Below are 24655 nucleotides of genomic sequence, written 5' to 3'. Positions count from 1 at the left end.
TATTTTGAACTTTCTATTATTTAAATCTTTTCATCTAGGCTAGAGAAAGAGTCTGTTGGTTAAGAAATAAGTATACTGAAAGATGAAATTAAATAGGGGCATTTTCCTGTATTGAAGATAATATCACAAGTTGTGAAGTCTGCAAACCTGAATTTGGATCCCAGTTCTGCTAATTACTTCCTCTATCATTTGAGGCAAGTCTTTTATTCTCCCAAACCTCAGCACCTTTCCCCCTCCCTCCCTCAAGGAACTCAGTTTCTTCTTCCATAAAATGAATCTTGAACTAGGTCCCTAATGCCACCTGAAGATAAACATGCTATGATCCTAAAAACAAATGTTTAATTCAAAAGTGTCTTAATAAACCAAGTTCAAAAACAACAATGTGGCTTGACACAAAAGTTAACTTTAAAGAAATTATGTTTCACGTTTATTCTTCCCAATATACACGGTCAAACACTTCTAAATAATCTTTAAATTGGATGGTGGGGTAGAGAGAATCTGGTTTGGAGACAACAAAGTTTGGAGACAGGAAGACCTGAATTCAAATTCAGCTTCATACATTAGCTGCGTGACTCTGGTCATGTTATTTCTTTTTTTTTCCTTATAATGGTATTTATTTTTTGCAAGGGCATCTAGTAGTCTCTCTCTTTTTTTTAATTTTTATTTTATTTAATAATAACTTTATATTGACAGAATCCATGCCAGGGTAAATGTTATTTCAAGAGAAGGAAATAGATACTATAGTATCTTTGCTAAGAAAACCCTAAATGATGTCTGATTGAACAACAACAAGCTAATTTTATAACCAAGCTATTCTAAAAGAGAAACAACAACCTCGGTGGACACTGTCCTGTCCAAACCATATTCTGAGTATGAGAAGTGTCACATTATCATCCTGGGCAAATTCAATTAACTTCTCTCAGCCTCAAGGTTCCCAAGTATAAAATAGAGATAATCAGAGCATCTACCTTATGAGGTTGTTGTGAACATCAAATGAGGTAATTGTATAACATTTTTACTTACTATAAAGTACTATACAGCTATTTACTATAAAGCACTACATACCTATTTTTAACAAAAAACCTTATATGTTACATTGGGCCTCAGAATGCAGACAGAATTCAAAAGGCTATTTTTAAAAAAGAAGATATTTCTAGAATTCAATGAGAAGTTGAAATTCCTAATAGAAGCAAAAGCATACAAATTCCAAAATAAGGATGGATATTTACAAAAATATAAATTGACCAGATTAATAGAAAAAGAAATAAATACTTAAATAGTACCATTTTAGAAAAACAAATTGAGCAAGCTATTAATGATCTCCCTAAGAAAAAACCTCCTGGGCCAAATGGATTCACAAATGAATTCTACCAAACATTTAAAGAACAATCAATTCCAATAATATGTAAACTATTTAGAAAAATAGGTAAAGAAGGAGTCCTGCCAAATTCCTTTTATGACACAAATATGGTGTTGATACCTAAACCAGGAAGAGCCAAAACAGAGAAAGAAAATTACATACGGACTAATTTCCCTAATGAATACTCATGCAAAAATTTTAAATTAAATATTAGCAAACAGATATCAATACTATACTATACTATGACCAAGTGGGATATATACTAGGAATGTAGGACTAGTTCAATATCACAAAACTATTATCATAATCAACCATATCAATAACAAAACTAACAAATCATATGAACATCTCAATGGATGCACAAAAAGCTTTTGACAAAATACAGTACCAATTTCTATTAAAAACACCAGAGAGCATAAGGATAAAGAGAGGTTTCCTTTAAATAATGATCAGCATCTATCTAAAACCAACATAAAACATGATTTGTAATGGAGAAAAACTGGATGCATTCCCAGTAAGATCAGGTGTGAAACAGGGATGCTCATTATTACCACTAGTATTCAACATTGTACTAGAAATGTTGGCTTTAGCAATAAGAAAAGAAAAATAATTTTAAAAAATGAGAATAGGCAATGAGGAAATAAAACTGTCACTTTTTGCAGATGATATGATGATATACTTAGAGAATTCTAGAAAATCATCCAAAACCCTACTGGAAACAATGCATAGCTTTAGTAAAGTTGTAGTGTATAAAATAAACCCACAAAAACCATCAGCATTTCTATATATTACCGACAAAATCCATCAGCAAGTGAATGAAAGAAATTCTATTTAAAATGACTGCATACAAAATAAAATTTCTGGGTTTCTAACTGCCAAAACAAACTCAAAACTATATGAAACTATTACAAAACATTTCTCATACAAATAAAGCCATATCTAAACAACTGGAAAACTTTCAATTGCTCATGGGTAGGCCGAGCTAATATAATAAAAATGACAATTCTGTCTAAATTGATTTACTTGTTCAGTGCCATGTCAATCTGCCAAAAATATTTTTAGAACTAGAAAAAAATAACAAAATTCATCTGGAAAAGTCAAAGAATATCAAGGAAATTAATGAAAAAAAAATACAAAGGATGATGGCTTAGCAGTACCAAACCAAATTAAAACTATATTATAAAACAGCAGTCATCAAAATCCTTTAGTACTAAGAAAAAGAGTGGTGGATCAGTGGAATAGATTAGATTCACATGACACAATAATCAAGGCCTATAGTAATCTAGTATTTGATAAACCTCCACACTCCAGCTTCTGAAATAAGAACCCATCATTTGACAAAAATTGCTGGGAACACTGAAAAATATGTCAGAAACCCAACATAGTCCTACATCTCACACTCTATACCAAAATAAGGTCAAAATGGGTACATGATTTGGGCATAAAGGATGATACCATAAACAAATTAGGAGAGCAAAGGATAATTTACCTATCAGATTTGTGACAAATTTTAAGAATACAAGTCTTATATTGTATTTAATTTATACTTTAACATATTTAACATATCAACCTGCCATGGGGGGGGGGGGGGAGGGAATGGGGGAAGGAGGGGAAAAATGGAACAAAAGGTTTGGCAATTGTCAAAGCTGTAAAATTACCCTTGCATATAACTTGTAAATAAAAGCTATTAAAAAAAAATACACGTCATTCTCCACTTGATTAATGGTCAAAAGAATTTTCCGATGACAAAATTAAAGCCATTTATAGTCATATGAAAAAAATGCTCTAAATCACTATTGATTAGAGAAATGAAAATTAAAAACTCTGAGGTATCATCTTAAACCTCTCAGAGTATCAAAGATGACAGGAAAAACCAATGATAAATTTTGGAGATGTGGGAAAACTGGGATGCATGTGTGTGGAGCTGTAAAATGATCCAACCATTCTAGAGAGCAATCTAGAACTATGCCCCAAAGGCTATGAAACTGTGCAGCCTGACACTGCCATTACTGGGTCATATCCCAAGGAAATGATAAAGGAGGAAAAGGACTCACATGTACAAAAATGTTTTTAGCAGCTCTTTTTGTGGTAACAAAGAATTGGAAAGTGAGTAGATGTCCATTAATTGGTGAATGGCTGAATAAATTGTGTTATGTGAAATTAATGGAATATTATTATTCTATTAAAAATGATGAATAAGGTAATTTTAGAGAAGCCTGGAAAGATTTACATGGACTGATGCTGACTGAATCAAGCACAATCAGGAATACACTGTACAAGAATGTGCTATGATACACTATGAAAGACTTATTCTTCTCAGTAGTTCAGTGATCCAAAGAAATCCCAATAGACTTTGGACAGAAAATGTCATCTGCATCGAGAAAAAGAACTATTTAGATTGGATGTAAATCCACACATGCTACATTCACTTCTTTTTTTCTGTTTTGTTTCTCTCCCATGGTTTTTCACTTTTGCTCTGATTTTCTCTCCCAACATGATTCAAAAAGCAATGTGTATTAGAAATAAATGTTAAAAAGAAGTACATTTCCAGAATTCAACAAAATCAAAAGAAGTAAAAGTTGGAATGCCTAATAAAAGCAAAAGTATCCAAATTCCTAAATAAGTTAGTTTATCAAATTGGCAAAGTCAAGCATACACATCAAATAAACACATTTCTTTTTTTTTCGACAAGGAGTGGTAGAAAAAAAAAGATATAAAAATTTAAAGAAATCAGTATGAATACAAATATTTGCATCACTCTCCATTCTTATCTAGAACCAATGTGTGGTTTCTACTTAATGGGACTGATGTCTAGGTTCTGCTAGCAGGTTTATAGATACTTGCTTTCTAATTTTTAAAAATCTATCTGAAAATGGAATTAAAAGACCTAAAACAAAATAAAGGCAGAAAACATGATATACTTTTCCTTTCTATGGTAAAATACTTTTTTAAACAAGACCATTGTTTCATCAACTAAACACTCTGGCCAGTTACCCAAACACAACTTTTTTCAGGAATTATTTTGAGTGTACATTGTACTATGCAGTAAGAATTCCAACACAAGCAAAAAAAGCCAGTTTCTGCCTTCGAAGAGTTTACCTTCTAATGGGGGAAGACAACCTATAATAAGAAGCTGAGAAGTCATAAGTCTTAGTCCCCAGAGAATATTTCATCTTCATGGTAACAAGGATGTTATAAAAATAGATTAGAAATAAACCTAAATTAAACTTATTTTTAAGGCATGAATTATTCTCTGAAAAATCTGTTCTTTATAATAATGACAATATTTTGCTAAATGCTGAATTTCAAAAAGTAATCTTTAGGGAGATCTGTGTTAACTTGGAAATTTTTCTAATTCCTTTGGACTGGATTTGAATAGGACAGAAAAATAAATTTCTAGATGACAATTCTCTTTCTTTTCCCTACCTTCTTAGAACTATGTGAAATACTTCTAGGCATGTGTCATTATTAAGAGAATTCAAGCACAGCATTCCACAGGATTGTAGCTGCATTCAATGCAAGTTTAATAATAAATCATTAAATCCAAACTCATTCTTCATTAATATATACATGAGCCATTTATCCCTTAATCCTTTAAAGATGCAAATGTTTTCAATACCTAAAAATTTAAAATTATAAATTTAATTTTAACCTAAATCTACAAAGGATCTAATTAGGCCAAAGGATCTAATGCTGTTCTTTCGATTACATAACAGGTTTCTTTTCTATCATTCACTAAACTATGGGTTTTATTTAATATATATTTTCTAAATAATGAACTACTTGTTTTTGTGTAGTTACATATATAAGTACTAAAAGATTCTTTCCTAACAAAGAATCTTAAATCTCCACAGTAATCATGAGTTGCATTGTTTTCTCCTCTACATAATGAGCATCAATCAGAGAATAAGTCAATTACATTCTCCCTTAATCAAAAATATAATGACAAAAAATTATTTTAAAGGTGCTATTTGCAAGGATTCTAATAACCTGCTCATGGAATTCTGTTGACCATCAAATTTTCATCAATAAACTTTCTCAACAACATCTAATTACATTCCACTAATTAGAGCTTGTGAAATCTATAATAGTTTGAATTTTTGAAGTTAACAGAAGTATGATTAATTTTCTTGGATAAATTTTGTTAAAAGAATTATTGTATTAATAAAACTTCACTTTTCCATTTCCTTACTTGTATTCCTAACATTTTATGAGCTTCACATGCCTATAATCTTCACTTTCAGGAAAGGCTGGTGGAGTGAGTTCAAGATTTCTGAGCCTCAGTGGAGCAAAAACACATGGGATATCCACAAAGTCTGGTACCAGGTGCTCTCAGAAGAGTGGGAAGTCAACAGGTGGTGTAATGAAGAGTGAGCCAGCCCAGGATTAAGGAAAATTGTACCTTCCTCATAGATCCATCTGACTTTGGTTGACATTGGTGTAATTTTTACCCTTTTTTTTAGATGCTAAAAGAGCTTCTGTATTGAGAGCCAATTAAAGAAAAGATTTTATAAGTTTCCTATGATAGTTATGAACCAAGAAGTCATAGGTTTTCTTTTTAAAAACAAATCTGTAAGATAAGATTTTAGAAAACAGTTCTACTCCTTTTGTGTATGTGTGTTTATTTATGTGAGTGTGTATGTGTATATCTGTATTAGTGTTGTTAATAGTACATTTTTACTGATGTTTTGTTGAATATCTTGTAATGTTTATTTTTGCAAATTTATTTTTCTCATTTTAAGCCGACATTTCTAAAATCAGTATCAGTATTCATATAATGAATACTAACAATAAACATAGCTTATTTGTTTTTAACTAGTTGCAAGGGTAATCTTTCTGTGTAATCTGTTAAGATTCCCTAATGATTATACACCATATTTCAATTGTACCAATACTGGAACAATATTAGTGGAGAATTATTCAATGATTTGTTTTCATTTGTGACTAATGTCAAATTTGATTCTATGTCTTTAGAGATGCAGCAGAGCATGGAAAATATTATGCCACGGGATCTCTGTGAGGCAAACATTATACATCTCTATTGATGATATATTAAGCAACCAATTATTTCCCCAAAGTGTGCTAATTATGATTCCTGAGTGTAAGTTAAAAGAAAGCACCTAAATATCTACTCTGCTATGTGACAGAAGGTAATTTAAGTTTCTCATAAATATATCTATGATTACAACTCAAGACAAAAGCAATGAGATGAATTAGAGGTGCAAAATGAAACATGAATCCCAGACAAACCCTTTGAATTTGATTTGCTCTACTAGTTATTTGTTAAGAGAGAGTCTATATGAAAAGGAGTGAATTAGTGAGTAGTTATAGATATGTCTTAAAATCAATCAATAAAACATGTTTTTAAAATATATGTAAAGGATAAAATAGAAGTGTAGAAGTGGACAAAAGAATAAATTTTATTACTTAACATCTTTAAAAAACAGTAGAAAATGATTTTATTACATCATCCATTTTTCATATAGAAAGACTTGTAGATTTTAAATTTATAATACACATATTTATATATGTAATGTGGTTATTGGGGAAAATAATACAATTTAAATATCTATGTATTTGCATATTTATGAAAATGAAAGTCAAATGGTAATTAATATCATGTTGTACAGTCAGGCTCAAGTCAGTGATTGCCATGCATTTGGCACAGTGAACATTAAGAAATGTTGTTCTCTAACTTAGGGCTCCATCTGCCATTGGCTGACATCATTAACATTTTGAGTTCTTCCTTTTAGATCCCCAAAGAGTTCCCTCATGCTAAATGCTAGTCCAATTTATCTGTTCTTTAGTAATCCATGGCATCAGTTTTTGAATCTCTGCTTGTCTCTGTATAGATTGGTATTCTACTGGAAGCCATCCTGTATCTAATGGAACATTGTCAACTCAAAAAGTACCAAAAGTATATACCACATTATGACTTGTCTTCGGTTAATGTCTTCAAGAACTTGAGCTCCCACACAGAGTATGTCCTTATTTTTTTTCCCATTCTCCATTGTGGAAATGGATGATTCTACAATTGTACTTTGGAATATATTTAACAAAAATCAAGCTGCTTCTAAGCACAGACAATTGGTTAAAATGCTACTTTTCCAACATAAAAGGTAGTGTATTCAATAGTGTTTTAGCAAATAGCATATTTTGCTTTAGTAATTTCCTAAATGGAGTAATTTAATGGCTCAACAGAGCTAATGTACTTTCCAAGTACCCAACTTACAACCTGAAAGTCACATAAAACTGGGGAAAACTGACTTAGTGATTCTTTGTCCACCTTATTTTTAAATACTTGAAGAGTTGATATTTTTGTCATTTCTCTGGAAGTTTGATAAACTAATAGTAGGTTATCATTGCCAAGAAGATCAAAATAAAACATTATATATATATATATATATATATATATAAAGCATTTACTTGCTGTGATGGCCAATATATACACATTTGCAGCAGTGATCTTTTTTCTTTTGCTGCTAGATATAATGCACAATAATTACTTTGGCTCCTAACTTTCTATAATCCCCAAAGTAAAATATCCTCCCAATTTAATCCCTCATATTTAATCCCCATATTAAAAACCAGTTCTCATTTTAAAATGAGTCACATTTGCTTGATTCCATTCCCTTGCCCTTTTTTTATTCTTTCCTTCTTTCCTCCATCCTTCCTATTTTCTTTCTTCCTTCCCTCCTTCCTTCTTTCCCTTCTATTTACTTTTTTTCTTTCCTTCCCTTTCTTTTCCCCTTCATTCTTATAAACCAATCCTATCCTTCTCATAGTCGTATTTTTCCCAGAAAAAATAACTGATTTTTCATCATCTTTCTGTATTCTTTTGTTAATACAATATACCAAGTATGATTCAGATTTAGTTTTACTAGATGAGTGGATAGGAATGTATCAGTTTTAGCCCCCGTAGAGTAGGATACATTATGGAAGCAATAATATCTGATAATATTTTTAACTATAAATAAATGAACCAGGATATAAAGGACAATCTGAAGCCTGGATCAGCTATGGTATCTAAAACAATGAGTGATATTGCTTACATCTAAGCTCTGTTTCAGTTAAGGGATGCGAGTACCCATAACTTCTATCTAAGCAGTGTTACCAAAAGCTTCTTTAGTTTTATAGGTATTGATAGATATGATGTGTAAGAGAATATGTGAGAATTACATTGCATTAGATTCTCAAGTAAGAGTGATTCTTGAAATTAAAAAAAAAGAACAATCAAAACTAAAAAGTTGGTCCTATATTTCTCAAGAATAAGCCACAGATAAGGTTATTAATTTTTCAATAATTAGTCTAAATTTTCTAAGTGGGAAGAAGAGAGGAGAAGGTATTTTAAACATAATGCAGCAAAATAACCAGATGAATCTACTTAAATGATAAATGCATATGTTTAGTAAACTTTATAACTCAGAAAAAATTACTAAGGATTTTGGTTTGTTTCCATTTCAAAGGCCTTGGGATATCACATATTAGAAACAAATTGGTCCAGACTCATCTAATTAGATTTTACTCATGGGAAGTGAATTTTTGAAATCATATTGGCCTTCAGGTAGCTTTTCTGATACCCATTAGTAGATTTTACCACAAATGTAAGGTTACTGCAATGAACTGCTAATTTAAGACATATACCTTAAATAATAGAAACTTAATTGAAATGACTTAAAAAATAAAAACACCACTTTTCAGTTTTTCTCCTAAGCATGTTTTGGTATATCTGATAAATTGCTTTTGCCTAGTAAAAGCTACAGTGTTTTTACTGTGTTATATGTTTCTCAGAACTCTAAAGCAATATATAAAATACTTCAAAGTCTAACAACGACATTCAACATAAAAACATAATGTCCATTTTATAGTATACGAAATTAGAAAAATTCACAATGCAAACTGTTGTTATTATAAATGTATTTTTAAATAAATTTCTTTGGATATAAGGAGAATATGTCATATAATAGGTTACCATGATGAAGAGTACTTTTATATAAAGATAAGACTACAATGATTAGTGAAGGTTATATGTTATATTCATATATGATAAATGAATTAATCTAATCTATTAAAATTTTTAAAAAATACCTCAATAATGCATATTTTGCTTCCCCAGTTTAAGAGAATATGTCATTTAATTATGGTCAAAGAAAAAAAGAAAAGGGAAAAATGAAAAAAAAAAAAAACTCTTAATTTACATGACCACATAAAGATAGGAGGGTTTTTAAAGTTGCCAAGAAATGCATTTCCAGAAAGTTTTCAATAAGCAAACATCTAATGGTTATCTGGAGTCTCCTGGGAATCAGCAGTGATCATATTTTAAAAAATTTAAACAAATGAATCCAGTTGATTTTGAAAAACAGCCTCCCAAGTAGTAGATCAATAATACTCATGTATCACAGAATCTCAAAATAATCCAACATTTCTTAGGGCAGCATCAATTATTTTCTAATTATCCAGCCTAATGTCTTCCAAGGTTTCCAAGATGTCTTCTTTCATTCTATATGAGCCAAATTTTCATGCCTATCTTTTTGCTCCTGCAATTTCTATGACTGCATACATGGAAATTGATTCAGTGATAAGTTACAAATTGAATTTGCAGCCAGCAAATAAGGCAAGGTATTCATCCCATAAAGAAAAGGCTAACTTTGTATTTTCATATAAAAATATTTTTGAGACCATCATGAATGCTAAATTTTAGTTCACTCTTGGTTAGCCACATATGGATTATTCAAAAAAAAAAAATCTTATTTCAAATGTCAGCCAATATGCTTTTTTGCTTTTCCCCATACTAGCTTCATATACTTTGTACATGGGGTAAAGAAACAACTTAGTTATTTTGCCCACAAAAAAATAACTAAAAATGTAAATGGGAGTTTTGAGAACTGCCTTCTAAACATAAGTAATTTGAGTTTAGGTGATACTTTAGAATACTCATGCTGCTTCTTTCCTCCAGGTACCCGAACAAAATTAACAGACACCTTCTGGTATACTGCCATTTAGACTTTGGGTATAATTCATGAAAATGTTGCATTTGACCTAATTTTTATAAATCAAGTCAACTATACTTAAGGGACCCATTTAAAGAAATAAAGGTGAGTCTTGTTGCAGAGTCAAGAATCCTTTACTTTGTGTTTTTGTGAATTAAGTTTCATATTTCCTCAAAATGGGACACAGCTATAGGCACGTTCTAAAGCATTTTGAGGAACTAAGTAGCACAGAAAGCCCCCTTTACATATACTAAAGCAAGTTCAACCTTGCTTAACTCCATGTAAAATCTAGGTATGATCGCTCTAGACCTCTCTTAGCCAGCAGTTAGAATGCTGTGCTAATGAGGTTCAATCCCCAAGTGAGCTAGTTAGCTTCCCTTTTTTCTATGGCCGCATACTGCATCCCTAACCCCAGCCAGCTGTCATATAAATACATGCTGTTGGTCAAAAGCAGGATGGAGGACAACTGCATAATCATCACTCAAAGTGTATGCCCTGCTGATGCAGACACAGTAATTTCATCTTTCTGTAAACAAAAAATGCATAAGATTATTTTTAGCTGTTTGGGTTTTTTATATTTTGAAATTGGGTAGACACAAGTGAACAAAAAAGAATAGTAGTTCCAACAAAGAATATAACTACTACATTGTTAAATTCTTATTATTCAATCACCCCCACTTTGGGTTTGAAAAGTTGACCTTAAGAGTCAAAAGTTTCCTCAAAATTCTCCCTTATTTTGATACCTGTTCTTGCAAATTTCAGTAAGCAGACACCTATGGAACCTTGCAAGTAAGTTTTAACTCTACCTCCCTGTCTTTTGGCTTTTTTGGGTATTTTTTGTCTTTATTTAATGCCTTTTAGCTACAGGCAACCTTTCTGACCTTCGCATCTGCAGTAACAAGGGTCAGGGAATGAAAATAACTTAAGGGTGTTTTTACCTTTACAAAAGTCCCTTTCTCTCTCTTTAGTACTCTCAGGTTCTATTTCCATAAAAGGTTAGTATTAGCAGGAGTCAGTAGGAAGCTGAAAATTAGAATTTTGTCTTGAAAGCTTTAGGAACCAAGAATACTGGTATAAAACAACAGAAAAGTATTAAATACTAGAGAGAAAAAAAAAAGTTAACAGGCTTAAACTGGGGATGAGTGAGGGAAGAATAGCTATCTGAGGTGGGGGGGGCAGATAACATTGTTAAAGAATAAAAGCCAAATATAGGACTATCTATAGCCCAGAAAAAATGTCAAATTATAATGTTTCTTCAAATTTATTAAACATCTCATTTATAAGTGGCCTGTGGAGGGATAGTTCTGTCTCTAACACATTCCAAGTGATGGTAGGCAAGCTAATTAACTAGTAAATACCATGAGATGGTTCTCTAAGATTACAAATTATAGAAGAGGTATAGTTCTTCACTAAGGTTTCCCTTTCAAGGAATTCCCTACAATAAAATAATCACAGATCTAGTTAAATGTATGTTATATGTGTGTGTATGTACACACACGTATACATATATGCATACATGTCTACAAACATGTATATAGCACCTGTATGTATTATGTGTGTATATACACATGTATGCACACATATCTCTCTCCCTGCTTTGTGCATGTGTGATACACATATTATGGTATAAGGTCATGGTGAAATAAATAGAGATATGACACAAACATTAAAAAAAGTATAATCTAATGGGAAATGTGTCCCCAACCAAAGATGACACAAGAAACAATGTGATAACTTCAAAGTAGAGAGCCAGAAAAGGTGAAAAATTTGAGGAGAGACCATTTTTAATTGTAGGGTAGCTGCTGTTGGGGAAGGATTTCCTGGGGATGGTGGCAAGGAAGTTAAGTTAAAAAGAACAGAAGACTTCAACAAGAGAGACATGGAAGACAGGAGCAGAGGAAGTCTGTTTCAAGCTTTGAGGGCTGATGTGAACAAAAATAACCTGTAAATGGAGAATACTCAAAATGTTTTAAAAAGAATAACTGAAGGAGAATTGAAATAAAGAATATAATTGAATAAAGCAGAAAGGTATGAGATAATGATGAAAAAGTAGATGAAATACTAAATGGCACCCAAAAGTGGATACAGCATAACAAATGCGTCTGAGTAGGGTGGAATATGGCAAAATTGAACCGTTTCCTCCCCCAAGTCCTACATTCAATGATTCTGTTAATGAAGTCTAAGATTCCATGAGTTTCCTCAGCATCACACTCTGCCTTTGGTTGAGTTTCAGCTTGCTTCTATTGATAACAGTGCCATCAATAGAAAAAGAAAAAATTGAATTTGGGGGAAAATTTAGCTCTGGACACAGTGGTTTTGCAATGAAATATAATAGCTAGATTGAAATGTCTGATTGGTAGCTGAAGCTCTAAGACATGGTTCAGTGTCCAATGCAGACTTGGAAACTTGCTGCATAGAGTTGATAATCAAGCCCATTGGATTAGTTAGAATCACTCAAGAAATGAATTTGGATAGAAACATATCAAAAAAGAACATAATTATAAAAGCCAAGAATGAACAGGGTATCGAGGAGAGTATGGTCAACAGTGTCAAATGTTGCATGGATTCTTTGGATTTAACAATACATTTATCATAATTTTTCAGATATCCACATCTAGGCTTTAATATTGCTGCAAATATTCTGGGCTATATAGCTCACAGGTTTCCTCAAAAAAGACTGGTCACATAAATACAAAAACATTGCTGGCACCAGGCAAAACAAAAACCAAACCAAAACAACAACAAAAAAATCATTCATTCACTCTTCCCAAGAATTGCCATCAATCAGGGGAAAAAGTAATTGGCTAGGTCAGACTTTACTTTAAAAAAAACAGTATCATGTTTATTCTGAGCTTCCCATGATTTAAAGTAGAAAAAAAATTGCATAATAATAATAGAAATGAAAATTCACAAAAAGACTGGGAAAACAAAACCCCAAATCTTTATTTCAGTCAATACTGAGTTCTGTGTATCAATAAACACAAAACTCATAACCTTGAAAACACTGCATATCTTTGCCTTCATGGAAAGAACTTGATTCTGTTTTTATTATATCTTCAATAACATTAGGAAATATGATGAGTGGCCAACACATATTAACTGATCACTATCTTGTGAACTAGAAATAACATGTTGCTTTATATATCACAGAATTTATTGACAAAAAGTCATCCGACCAGGAAAAGTACCAAGGAATAGCATATTAGAAACAAATCCTAAAAGCTTCAGCTCACAAAAAAGTAACTTAAATGTGAAATGGAAATATATTGTAAATGTTCACTAATTTTTTTTTCACAACTAAGGAGTTTAAAAAATCAGAAATAAAATATCTCACATGAATCAAATTTGATTATTTTCCATTGCTCACTCAAATATGTTAGCAAAAGAAGAATCCTATTTAAACTTCAGCTTAGCGTATCCTATATCAGAATTATCAGAAAATAATCAGACAGGTGCTAGAGTTTTGTCATATCAAACAGAATGAGCTTAATATTTTACTAGAAAACCCTTTAAGACAAACCAGCATCTGTGTGGATCCTTGGAAAAAAAGTTTTGATTTTGGGATCAGAGGCACAAGGTTTAGTTTTAACTTCTTCCACTTATTATCTATATAATCACAGGGCAAGTGATTTAAACTTTTTTCAAATTCAGTTTCCTTGCCTGTAAAATGAGAACAGGTGTTGTGGAGAAAGAAATTAGGTAAGTCATTTAAGGGGCCATTGGGTGACAAGAGTGAATTGAAAATCCAGCTTGAAATCAGGAAGACTCCTCTACCATTGTTCAAATCTGGCCTCAGAAAGCTATTAGCTAGGCAAATCATTGGGCTCTGGATTGCCAAACTGGAACTGGCCAGTGGATCTCCACTGGGGCAGGTACTGCTCCTCACAGGTGGTTGTTTGTCCTTTGTTCCTGAAGAGAACCATGACATCAGGCAGGAAATATCATGAATTGCAAGTAAATTTGATGTAAGTGAGGAATGATTGTGTAGTCACCAATCTCAATCTCTCTTCCTGAGCCACCTGGATTCAGTAGCAAGATCAAGACAATGAAAAAGGCTCAGGATGCAGTGGGAGACCTTGGTCTTTTAAAACTAAGTACTTTCTCAGATCTTGACTGAGGCAACACCTTCAGTGATTAAGGATAGGTAAAAATGTAAATAGCAATAGTTTTTGTTTGTTTGTTTGTTTTTTGTCAGAAACCCTAGGGACCACCCAGATTTTATTTATTGATTAGGTAAAAGAGGTTATTTGCCTCTTTTTACTTAATCTTGGTCACCAAATGATCATTGCCTCAGATAAACTGAAACTCTGGAAAAGACCTTAGCTCAGGGCCATTGGGACAATCCCCAGTTATCCTGAGCCACATCTTGGCACTAGACTCAGATGACTCAGGAGGAGAAAGTTAGATCAGTGACTTTGCACAGCCATACCTGACATAAATCCAATTCAATGGCAAAGCAGGACAACTTCCTGATGTTCTGTTCATCTTCAGTAACAAAGAACAAACAACAGTTAATCCTGTTTGTCTTAATTTCCTCATCTGTAAAATGCGCTGGAGAAGGAAATGGCATATATATATATATATATGCATTAGCTATCATTATTAATATTTTTAATTTCCCTACAATAAAAGCACTCAGATTCTAAGTTTCCTTTCAATTAATAAGAAAATACATAGATTATAATTATTATTTTATTAGTCTCTGAATAACAGTCCTACTTAAAGCATGTATATAATATGAATATACTTTGCTCATATATTGTGCATTTAATGACTAGAACTATGCTATTCCCCTATCAAAATCTTCATATATAGTTTATATATATATATGTATATGTATATGTATATACATAAAAGAACATTCAGTGACCACATAACTATTCACTCTTAAAAATGTTTTTCAGTTAGTAAGAAGCTCTTCCACAAGGACTTAATATTTCCCTCTTTTTCTTGGATTCATACACCTTTCACAGAACCATGAGAGATAACTTGGAGTAAGGAGGCTCTGGATTTCTATTTCACTTGAGAAAATAAGTATATATGTGAGACTGGGCAAATACCCCAGTTTTCTTGTATATAAATTAAAGGATTGGAACTTGTTAGCCCTAAGTTCATTTCCAGATATAAATATATGATCCTATGAACCAAGAATGATCCATTTCCAAATGCAAATAAACTAGAAAAAGGAAGATTAAAAATTATCAGAAGCTTACCTCCCTGGTGGCCTATAGAAGAAAGGAATGAAGGAAAGAAGGAAGGGAGGGCCATCCAGGTAGGAATCTTGAGATCTTCCGCAAGAGTTCTTCTTGGTAATATCATTAGGTGTAAAGGGAGAGGTAGAATTCAAAAGGAACAATGAAGAAAGAGAGATGGAGAGTCACTGAGCAGAAGAGTCTATATTTGTAGATATCTTATAGATCAAGTCCCATTCTAGAAGCAAAGTAGCGTGCTTTGTCTGTAAGGGAGAAATCACAAAATCCACTATCAAAGTTGGCATGGGATGAGATAAATATAATTTTATTCAAAATGTAAATTAGTTTCTAAGAATTATACTTTTATAATCATCAATTCCACCATTTAAAATTTTATATTATTTCTAATTCCTACTCCTAAAACTTGAACTCATGTTACAATGATTATTAATATAAAAGATAAAAATGATCCTTGTATATTGACAGAACTTATTAGAAGATAAAAACAGTAGTTAATATATTTCTATGCCCACCTTTCATGAGGAAGACTAGGATTGCCCAATGAGGAGCAGAGATTTTTTGAGGTATCAAGGTGGCACAGTGGATAGAGCACTGGGCCTTTAGTCAGGAAGACCTGGATTCAAATTTGGCTCAGGCACTTTTCAGCTATGTGACCTTGTAGAAATTATTTAATTCTGTTTGCCTCAATTTTTCATCTATGAAATGAACTGGAAAAGGTAATGGCAAAGCTTTCCAGTATAATTGCTAACAAAATTTCAAATGAGTTCAAGAAGAATTGGACACAACCGAAATAGTGAACGACATCAAAAACATTCAAAATGATAAATATAAATTCAGGATTATCTTTTTGTTAAGACTTTAAATTAACTCACAATGAGACAAAGCACAGGAACTTCTGTTAGAGACAGATATTTTAAAAATCACATTTGGTTACATATTTTACCTGCTATCACATGGGCATTTGCTCCATCTGTGCACATGAAAATTTGTCAACATTACATTGATAGTTGATTTAAGTAAAAAAAAAAAAAAAAAAAAAAAAGCAATCTAAATGTCTACCTCAAAATGATAATTAAAAGATTCCTGAAGTCATTTTAGAAATGTTCAGGCAAAAGAGATGAATCTAAAAGCCTAATTTCAACTCAGGCATTTTTTTTTCTCAATTAAAAGAGTCCTGAGAAAGATGACACAAGTTCTAAATTATCTTTTATATTAATAAGATTTCTTATCCCCTATTCTCAATAAGCATTAGTGCCTACCTATTGCATTCCAAATCAAAGATAAAATCCTCCATTGGGCATTTCTTCCTTTCTTCTTTTACAGTCTTCTCACACTTTATTTATATCTCAATTATTATATTTATTATTATTATATTATATTTATATACTATATATTATAATTGTTATTATATCTCAAACTACTAGACAAATCAACTCCATTGTCTTACTTGTTGCTCATTGCACACTACAGTCTGTTCCATGACTCTGCATTTTTTCACTGACATCCCCCATATCATTTTCTCTACCAATTTTTTTTTCTTTTTAGTTCTTTCCATTGCTAGTGCTTTCTATCTATTCTCACATATATACCATATGCATCCTGCAAATACATAGCTACTTATATATTGTTTCCTATTTTAGAATGAGGCAAGGATCAAGCTTAGACATATTTTGTGTGCCTGGTGGTTAGCACAGAAACTGGAATAAAAGAAATGCTTAATAAATACTTTTTTTTTTTCAACTGAATGGCCAAACTGAAATCTCTACTACACAGTGACAAAGCATATTCTGTAATAAAAGTAGTCTCCTAATATTTTAAATAAATCATATTAGCATTTGCATAGTCTTAAAATAAGAAAGGTACATGTTGGACATGAGCTCACATTCTGAATGAAACCAAATATTTTTTTAAATGTCCACTGGCTATAAAACCTTTAAAGGGATGCATGCAGTTGAAAAATGATAAGTAAATATGAACATACTTTTCTGAGTAATTTTTAAGTGAATAAGAATGCCCCAGGGAAGATTTTAAAATTTTGTATATTCTGTAAATGTGCTAAGGGGATTAATAATAAATAAGATGATTTGTACAGCTGAATCCTTAACACTTTTTGCTATTTGCAGTTTTAAGAGGCAACATGGCAGAGTAAGAAAAATAATGAATTTAGCAACAGGAGAGGTCAAGATTTGATATCAGATTTGGCTACTTACTGGCCATGTGACTATGACCAGTTACTTAATCTTTATGAACTTCATCTGTAAAAGGAAGGGCATGAACAGTTTGGCCTCAAAGTATTTTCTATCTTCAATAGATTTTCCTAGTTTTAAGGTGTTAGATTACATAATTTGGAGACACACAAAAAAATAATAAAATATTATCTCTACTTTCACAGAGCTTATATTTTAGTACAGAAGATGAACCATATATTTAACTGGTTGTATAGCAAATGGAATGTGTTAGGTATCATAAGAAAGTAATACAGATATGAAGAGAAACAAGAGATTACTCTTACATGTGGATCAAGAAAGGATTCATGGAGATGACAGAGTTTAAGCTGGGGTTTAAAAGTTTAGTAACCATTTTAGATATTGGAGAAGCCCATTACAGACAGGGGAAGCAAAAAAAAAAAAAAAGATCTGGTGATCATTGGGAAAGTAACTGTCAAAATATAGTATGAAAATAGTAATAATATGAAATAGGATTGAAAACATACATTAGAATCATATTGTGAAAACCTTGTATATAAGTTAAAGAAATTCTATATTAGCATGTAAGTAGTTAAGGAAATATTTGGGGCAGAGGTATGGGAAAGTTGTTTTATCATTCTAGTCTTATGATATAATAAAAATAATAATGGCTTGAGAATAAGGAAATTTGGATTTAATTCAATTATTTGCCATCAAATGATCAAATGATTAATGTTCCTCTCTGATATTATGTGAGTCACATCATTTTTGGAGTTTATGCTCTCTGTCTCTCTCTTATCTGGCATATATTCTAATATGCATATTATAGCTGATTTCCTATCAACTTAGAAGAATGGCTTTATTGACTATTTGCTATGTATGGTCATAGTGAAACTGACACCTGGTGGGAATGGAAGAAAACTGTAAATATAAAGCTTGGGTGTTATTCCTTTCCTATTAATGGATAATGATCAGGAACTAAGCTTGAATATTAAAAAAAAATCCTATAATAACAATAACTAAGGGAATAGATAAATATAATTCTAGCAGAGCAATCACTGCCCCAAATCCTGGCAAGAATAAGTGCCTACTGGAGAAGATTGGGGAGAAGAGATTCAGAAAATATCTAGATTATTATTCTATGATGTTCTTCCATTTGATCTTTTAATGATCAATCACTATCTGAGTTGTAGCAAATTTTCCTTTATAGTATTTGTGGTATTTGTGCTTCTCTCTCTATTCTCCAAAATTCCTCTACTACAGATACTCGGCTTACTTAGATTGCTGCACCTGCCTTCTACTGATACCTGAGACCATATTCTGATTCTGATTTTCTTGTTTAAAAGCCTATCACATTAAATCTAAATTCACATACATAGGTTTCCATCAGATTTTGTCAACATATCCTAGTTTGTTAAAGAGTATTTTAATTTTTTATTTCATTAAATATTTCCAAATTACATATAAATTTTAGGAATTATTTTTTAAAATAAATTTTTATTTCCAATTAAATTCCTTCTTCGCATGCCTCCACATGGCTGAAAAGGCAAACAATTGGTTATACATAGTTATATTAAAGATATTTACAAATTAGCTATTAACAAAAGAAAATAACTTCATTTCAGTTAGATTGCCAGTTTTACTGGTATATAATTGGGCAAAATAACTCATAATAATTTCTTAAATTTCACTTTCATTAATGATATATTCACCTTTTTTTTCATTTTTGATACTTCACCTGTTTTTCTTTCTTTTTTTGAAAATAAAATTTACCAATGATTTACCTCTCCTCCTGTAAAATGAACTCTACTTTTGATTTCAAAATGTATATTTGGTGTTTACTTGTGAATTTTAAAATTGTTCTTTTTTTTTCGTATTTTTAGCTACATTCCCAATTCATTGATCTATTCTTTTTCTCTTTCATTGATTTACTTGACTCTAAAAATACATAAATTTTGGTGTGCTGTCTCATTGCTATTATTCTGTTTAGTTTTTTATTCTATGCTTTCCTCCTGTAAAAATTTAATCTTGTAATTAATTACAAGTTTCCTTTGAAACTTGGATGCTATGTTACTTAGTACATATATATTGAGAACTAAAATTACTTTGCATTTTTTGTTATTCTTCTTAGAAAGTTGTAATTGCTCAGCTTTTGGCTTTAAATTAGATCTATTTTTATTTTGCTTTGTTTAAAGTCAGGATTGATAATCTGCCTAGTTCTTTTGATTGTTGTAAATATGATCCCAGGACCTGCCTGTCTTGCGGCTGCTAAATCCTGTATAATTTTAATTGTAGCTCCAGTATATTTGAATTTTTTTCTTGTTTCTTGCAAAAATTTCTCTTTGATCTGGGCATTTCAAAATTTGGCAATAATGTTCCTATGTGTTTTCCATAAAAGATCTCATTGAGGTGGCAATCCAAGGATTTCTACTTTCCCTTCATGTTCTATCAGTCCAGGACAATTTTCTTGGAATATTTCTTGCAGCATTGTGTCAAAGTCTTTTTTTTTGTTTTGTTTTGTTTTGGTCACAACTTTTAGGCAGTCCAATTATTCTTATATTTTCTCTTCTTGATCTGTTCTCCAGATCTATAATTTTGCATATAAGATGTTTCATATTCTGTCTTACTTTTGCATTCTTTATAATCTGTTTTGTTTTTTCTTGGTCTCTCATAGCTTCACTGGCTTCTGCTTGCCCAATTCTAATTTTCAAAGAATTATTTCATCTTTGAGACTCTATATATCTTTTTCTGTTTGGTTAATTTTTTTTTTTCATAATTTTCTTGTTTTTCTTGGATGATTTTTAGTTTTAGTTTTTAGTTTTTCCTCAATGTTTTTCATTTTATTTTTAAAATATATATATTTTTAAGTTCTTCTATAAATTCTCTCTGAGTGCCTGCAGCCAGCAGAGTCCCTGCCCCACTGCCTCTGCCCTCACCAGGTGCTGGTTCCTTCTCACCCAGGGCCATATCCCTGCAATACAGTTGGACCTGGCATTCCTAATCAGCCAAGGTTCATTCAGTTTTCCTGGATTCAAACCCAGACTCCACAAACAGTCCAAGAGTTTCTGTGGTTCCTGCTGAGGATCCAGCTACACCCAGCTAACCCCAGTGCTACCCACTAGGTTTTTCTATGGAGATAGCACTTCACAAGAGTTAATCTCCAGTCCAGGTCTTTCTTTGGATTTTCTCCAGTGGAATCAGGAGGACTCCAGTTCTGCCCCCAAGTCTTCTTCACCTGAAGTGGAAATTTGTTCTATTTGTGGAGGAAATCTGGAGAGTTTGAAATGTATCATCCTACTCTGCATCTTCCCAGAATCCTCCAAGAAATTATCTTTAGTGAACTTTTGTACCTCTTTTCCATTTGCCCAATCCTGCTTTTCAGGGGTTTTCATGAGTGAATTTTTGTGCCCCCTTTTCCATTTGCCCACTTTTTTGCATTTTAAGTATTATTTTCTTCAAATTTTTCTGTTTCTTTCTTCAAGCTATTAATTAACTTTTCATAACTTTCTTCCTCTGCTTTCATTTTCTTACCTAGTTTTTCTCTGTAACTCTTATTTCTTTGGAACATCATTTTAAATCTCTAGGATTCTGTTGCCTATTATCCAATAATATTTTTCTTTGTGGCTTTTTTTTTTTTTTGTAGCTAGTTTGATTTTATTGTCTCCTTGTGAATTTATGTATTGATCCTCTCTTGACAGCTTTTTATGGTCAAATTATTTTTAATGTATTCTCATTTTCTATCACCATTTTTTGATTTTTGAACTTTATGTTAAGATTGTTCTCTATTTCCAGTATAGTAGAGGGTACTATCTTAAGCTTCAAGTACTTTTTTTTTCTTTCCCAGTACTGCTTTAAGAATTAGTTCTACTTGTTTTGAAGTTTTTAATGTTTCCATGGGGGCAAGTTTTGGGGAGACATGTGATCACTTCCCCTGACCTGATCCTTGTCCAGCAAGGGCCCATGATTCTTTGTACTAAAGCAATACTGCCTTTGAGGGCTTCTACTCTCTGTTTTTGAACTATGACTCAGAAGTGAGTTTAAACAATGCAGTTGCCAAATAATTGTCCCTCAGAACTCCTGTTCCTTCTAGACTAAAAGTTCTGCTCTCTACCTTTGAATCATACATTAATCAGAAGTGGGTATAGACAATGTAATTGTCAAACAGTGTCTGGTATTGCATTCAGTGCCCCTGTAATCTCTGTGAGACCAATTATTAGGTTTTCTTACTATCTCTGCCTCGAAAACTTGAGAAATTGCTGATGCTTCTATTGCTGTTACCTAGTTTCACTACTCCTTTTTTATTCATTTGTCACATGTCTTTTTCCAACCTCCTATGTTGCTGAGGCTAGAAGGTTTCCTCACCCTAAACTTTTGTTTGATTTGACATTCCAGTATTTAATTTGAAGCATTATTTTCAGAGTTGGGAGTGGGGGAAAGTGATTGGGAGAGCTCAGATGAATGCTGTCTAGTCTGCCATCTTGTATCTTTCCCCTGAAATCCAACCAGTATTTTAAAAATCAATAAGTCACTCTAGCCCAATTGTTCTCTTTACTGCCACTTCCAAGGCTCCCTTATTTGCCAAGATTCATTCCTGACTCAAATGATTATCTGTGTGTCTAAATAATTGTGTCTGAACTTTTTTGGTCAGAAATTCTGCTTAATCCTTTATTACCATAGTGTCAAGTATAATTTCACTATAAACAGCAAGTATGCTTTAAGTTATTGATTCATTAAAGAAAGAAGTGGAATTTGGACATCTCTTTGAACTGGATTAACCTTTCTTTCTTAGGTTTATATTTAATACTTATTCCTCATTATTTTGTTCCTTGTAAATTGCTTCCCTGCTTTATTCTAATTTTCCCCTACATAGTGTAAGTATTCCTTGAGTCTTTTTCTTTTCTCTTCTCTTTTTATATCTTCTTTCAAGTATTTTTTTATTAATGGTTTCAACTAATAGTTTGATATAGAGAACTCAAAAAACCCCATCACCAAGGTCTAGCTGTACCAGAACTAAAACTAGATTATAAAGCAGTGGTCATCAAAACCATTTGATTCTTAGTAAGAAATATAGTAATGGATCAGTAGACTAAGTTAGGTTCACAATCCACAATAGTCAATGACCATAGTAATCTAGTATTTGTTAAACTATAAACTCAAGCTTCTGTGATTAAAAACTCAGTATTAAGTTGCTGCACAAGAAAAATCAGATCAAATTGCTGACAAAATTGGAAATTAGTGTACAGAAACGAGGCACTGAAAACCTAACACACTGTACAAAAATAAGGTCAAAATGGGTTCGTGGTTTAAACATAAATGATGATACTATAAGCAAATTAGGAGAACAAGGATAGTATACCTCTCAGATCCTTGAAGAAGTAAGGAGTTTTTGGTTAAAGAAAAACTAGAGAATATTTTAAAATGCAAAGTGGAATACACGGCAACAAGAAGATATAGAACAATCAATTCTAATAAACATGGCTCTCTTCAACAATGAGATGATTCAAACCAGTTCCACCTGTTCAGTGATGAAGAGAGTCATTTACACCCAGAGAGAACTGTGGGAATAGAATGTGGAACACAACATAGCATTCCCACTCTCTCTGTTGTTATTTGCTTACATTTTGTTTTATTTTTCAGTTTTCCTTTTTTTTCCTTCTTGATCTGATTTTTCTTGTGCAGCAAGATAACTGTATTAATATGTATGCAGATAATGGATTTAAGATATATTTTAACATATTTAACATGTATTAGATTACCTGCCAGCTAGGGGAGGAGATGGGGAGAAAAAGGGGAAACTTTGGAACAAAAGGTTTTGTAAGGTTCAGTGTTGGAAAAATTACCTATGCATATGTTTTGTAAATAAAAATCTTTAATAAAGAAGCAAAAATAAAAAAAAATGCAAAGAGGATAATTTCAAAGATAGCAAATATAATAGTTTCTGTACAAACAAAACCAATGTAGCCAAGATTAGAAGGGAAGCAGAAAGCTGGAAAAAAGCAAATGAAAACTGAGTGGATGCCCATCAGTTGGGGAATGACTAAATAAATTATAGTATATGAATATATGGAATATTATTGTTCTATAATAAATGATGAGAAGGATGATTTCAGAAAAGTCTAAAAAAAACTTACATGAACTGATGCTAAGTGAAGTGAGTAAAACCAAGAGAACATACAGCAACAACAAAATTAGGTGATAATCAATTGTGATGGATTTAGCTCTTTTCAACAATGAGATGATTCAAGGAAATTCCAATAGACTTGTGGTGGAAAGAGCCATCTGTATCCAGAGAGAGGGCTATGGAAACTGAGTGTAGATCACATCATGGTATTTCCACCTTTTTTGTTGTGGCTTTTTTTTCTTGTTTTTTTTTTTTTTTTTTTTTTTTCCTTTTTTCCCCCCCTTTTCTCCCATTGATCTGATTTTTCTTGCACAGCATAATAAATGTAGAAATATTTTTATAAGAATTGCACATGTTTAACCTATATTGCATTGCTTGCTATCTAGGAGAGGGGGGTATGGGAAGAGAGGGAGAAAAATTTTGCAATACAAGATTTTTCAATGGTTAATGTTGAAGATCATCTTTGTATGTATTTTGAAAACAAAAGGCTATTATATATATATTTTTTAAATCACTAACATAACACAGTTTTCTTTTTCTGGGTCTAGACCATCATCTCAAACTATTGAAAATATATCTTTACTCAGACTCTTCATCAGTTCCTCAAATGAAACATGTTCTAATCCTAAATTTATTATTCATCTCCTCCTCCTAAACATGCTTCTCTTTCTCAGTTCAGAGTTTCTGAAAGTGCCACCATTCAACTAGTTTTTCATATTTGAAACCTTGGTCTTATCTGTGAATTTTTTTCCCTCTTCTTTCCCTCTCATATTCAATTATTTATC

The 24655-nt window shown here is 32.0% G+C and overlaps 1 protein-coding gene across 3 annotated transcripts in view; it reads right to left on the bottom strand.

The window, feature by feature from the left end:
* Positions 1-24655, bottom strand: part of DPYD (dihydropyrimidine dehydrogenase) — a 1007953-nt gene that overhangs the window by 628638 nt on the left and 354660 nt on the right. The window contains exon 9 of one of the 3 annotated variants that reach the window (XM_051993282.1): positions 15680-15805. The exons of the other annotated variants lie outside the window; for them this stretch is intronic. Coding sequence (XP_051849242.1) covers positions 15762-15805 — 44 coding nt within the window. The 3' untranslated portion in view covers positions 15680-15761. Of the gene's footprint in view, positions 1-15679; positions 15806-24655 lie in introns of those variants that run through there. 3 annotated transcript variants of the gene reach the window in all.

Source organism: Antechinus flavipes, chromosome 4 (assembly GCF_016432865.1).
Source record: "Antechinus flavipes isolate AdamAnt ecotype Samford, QLD, Australia chromosome 4, AdamAnt_v2, whole genome shotgun sequence".
NCBI classification, from domain to species: Eukaryota; Metazoa; Chordata; class Mammalia; order Dasyuromorphia; family Dasyuridae; genus Antechinus; species Antechinus flavipes.
Note: the sequence above shows the minus strand (reverse complement) of the source record. Positions and strands in the feature narration are given on the sequence as shown.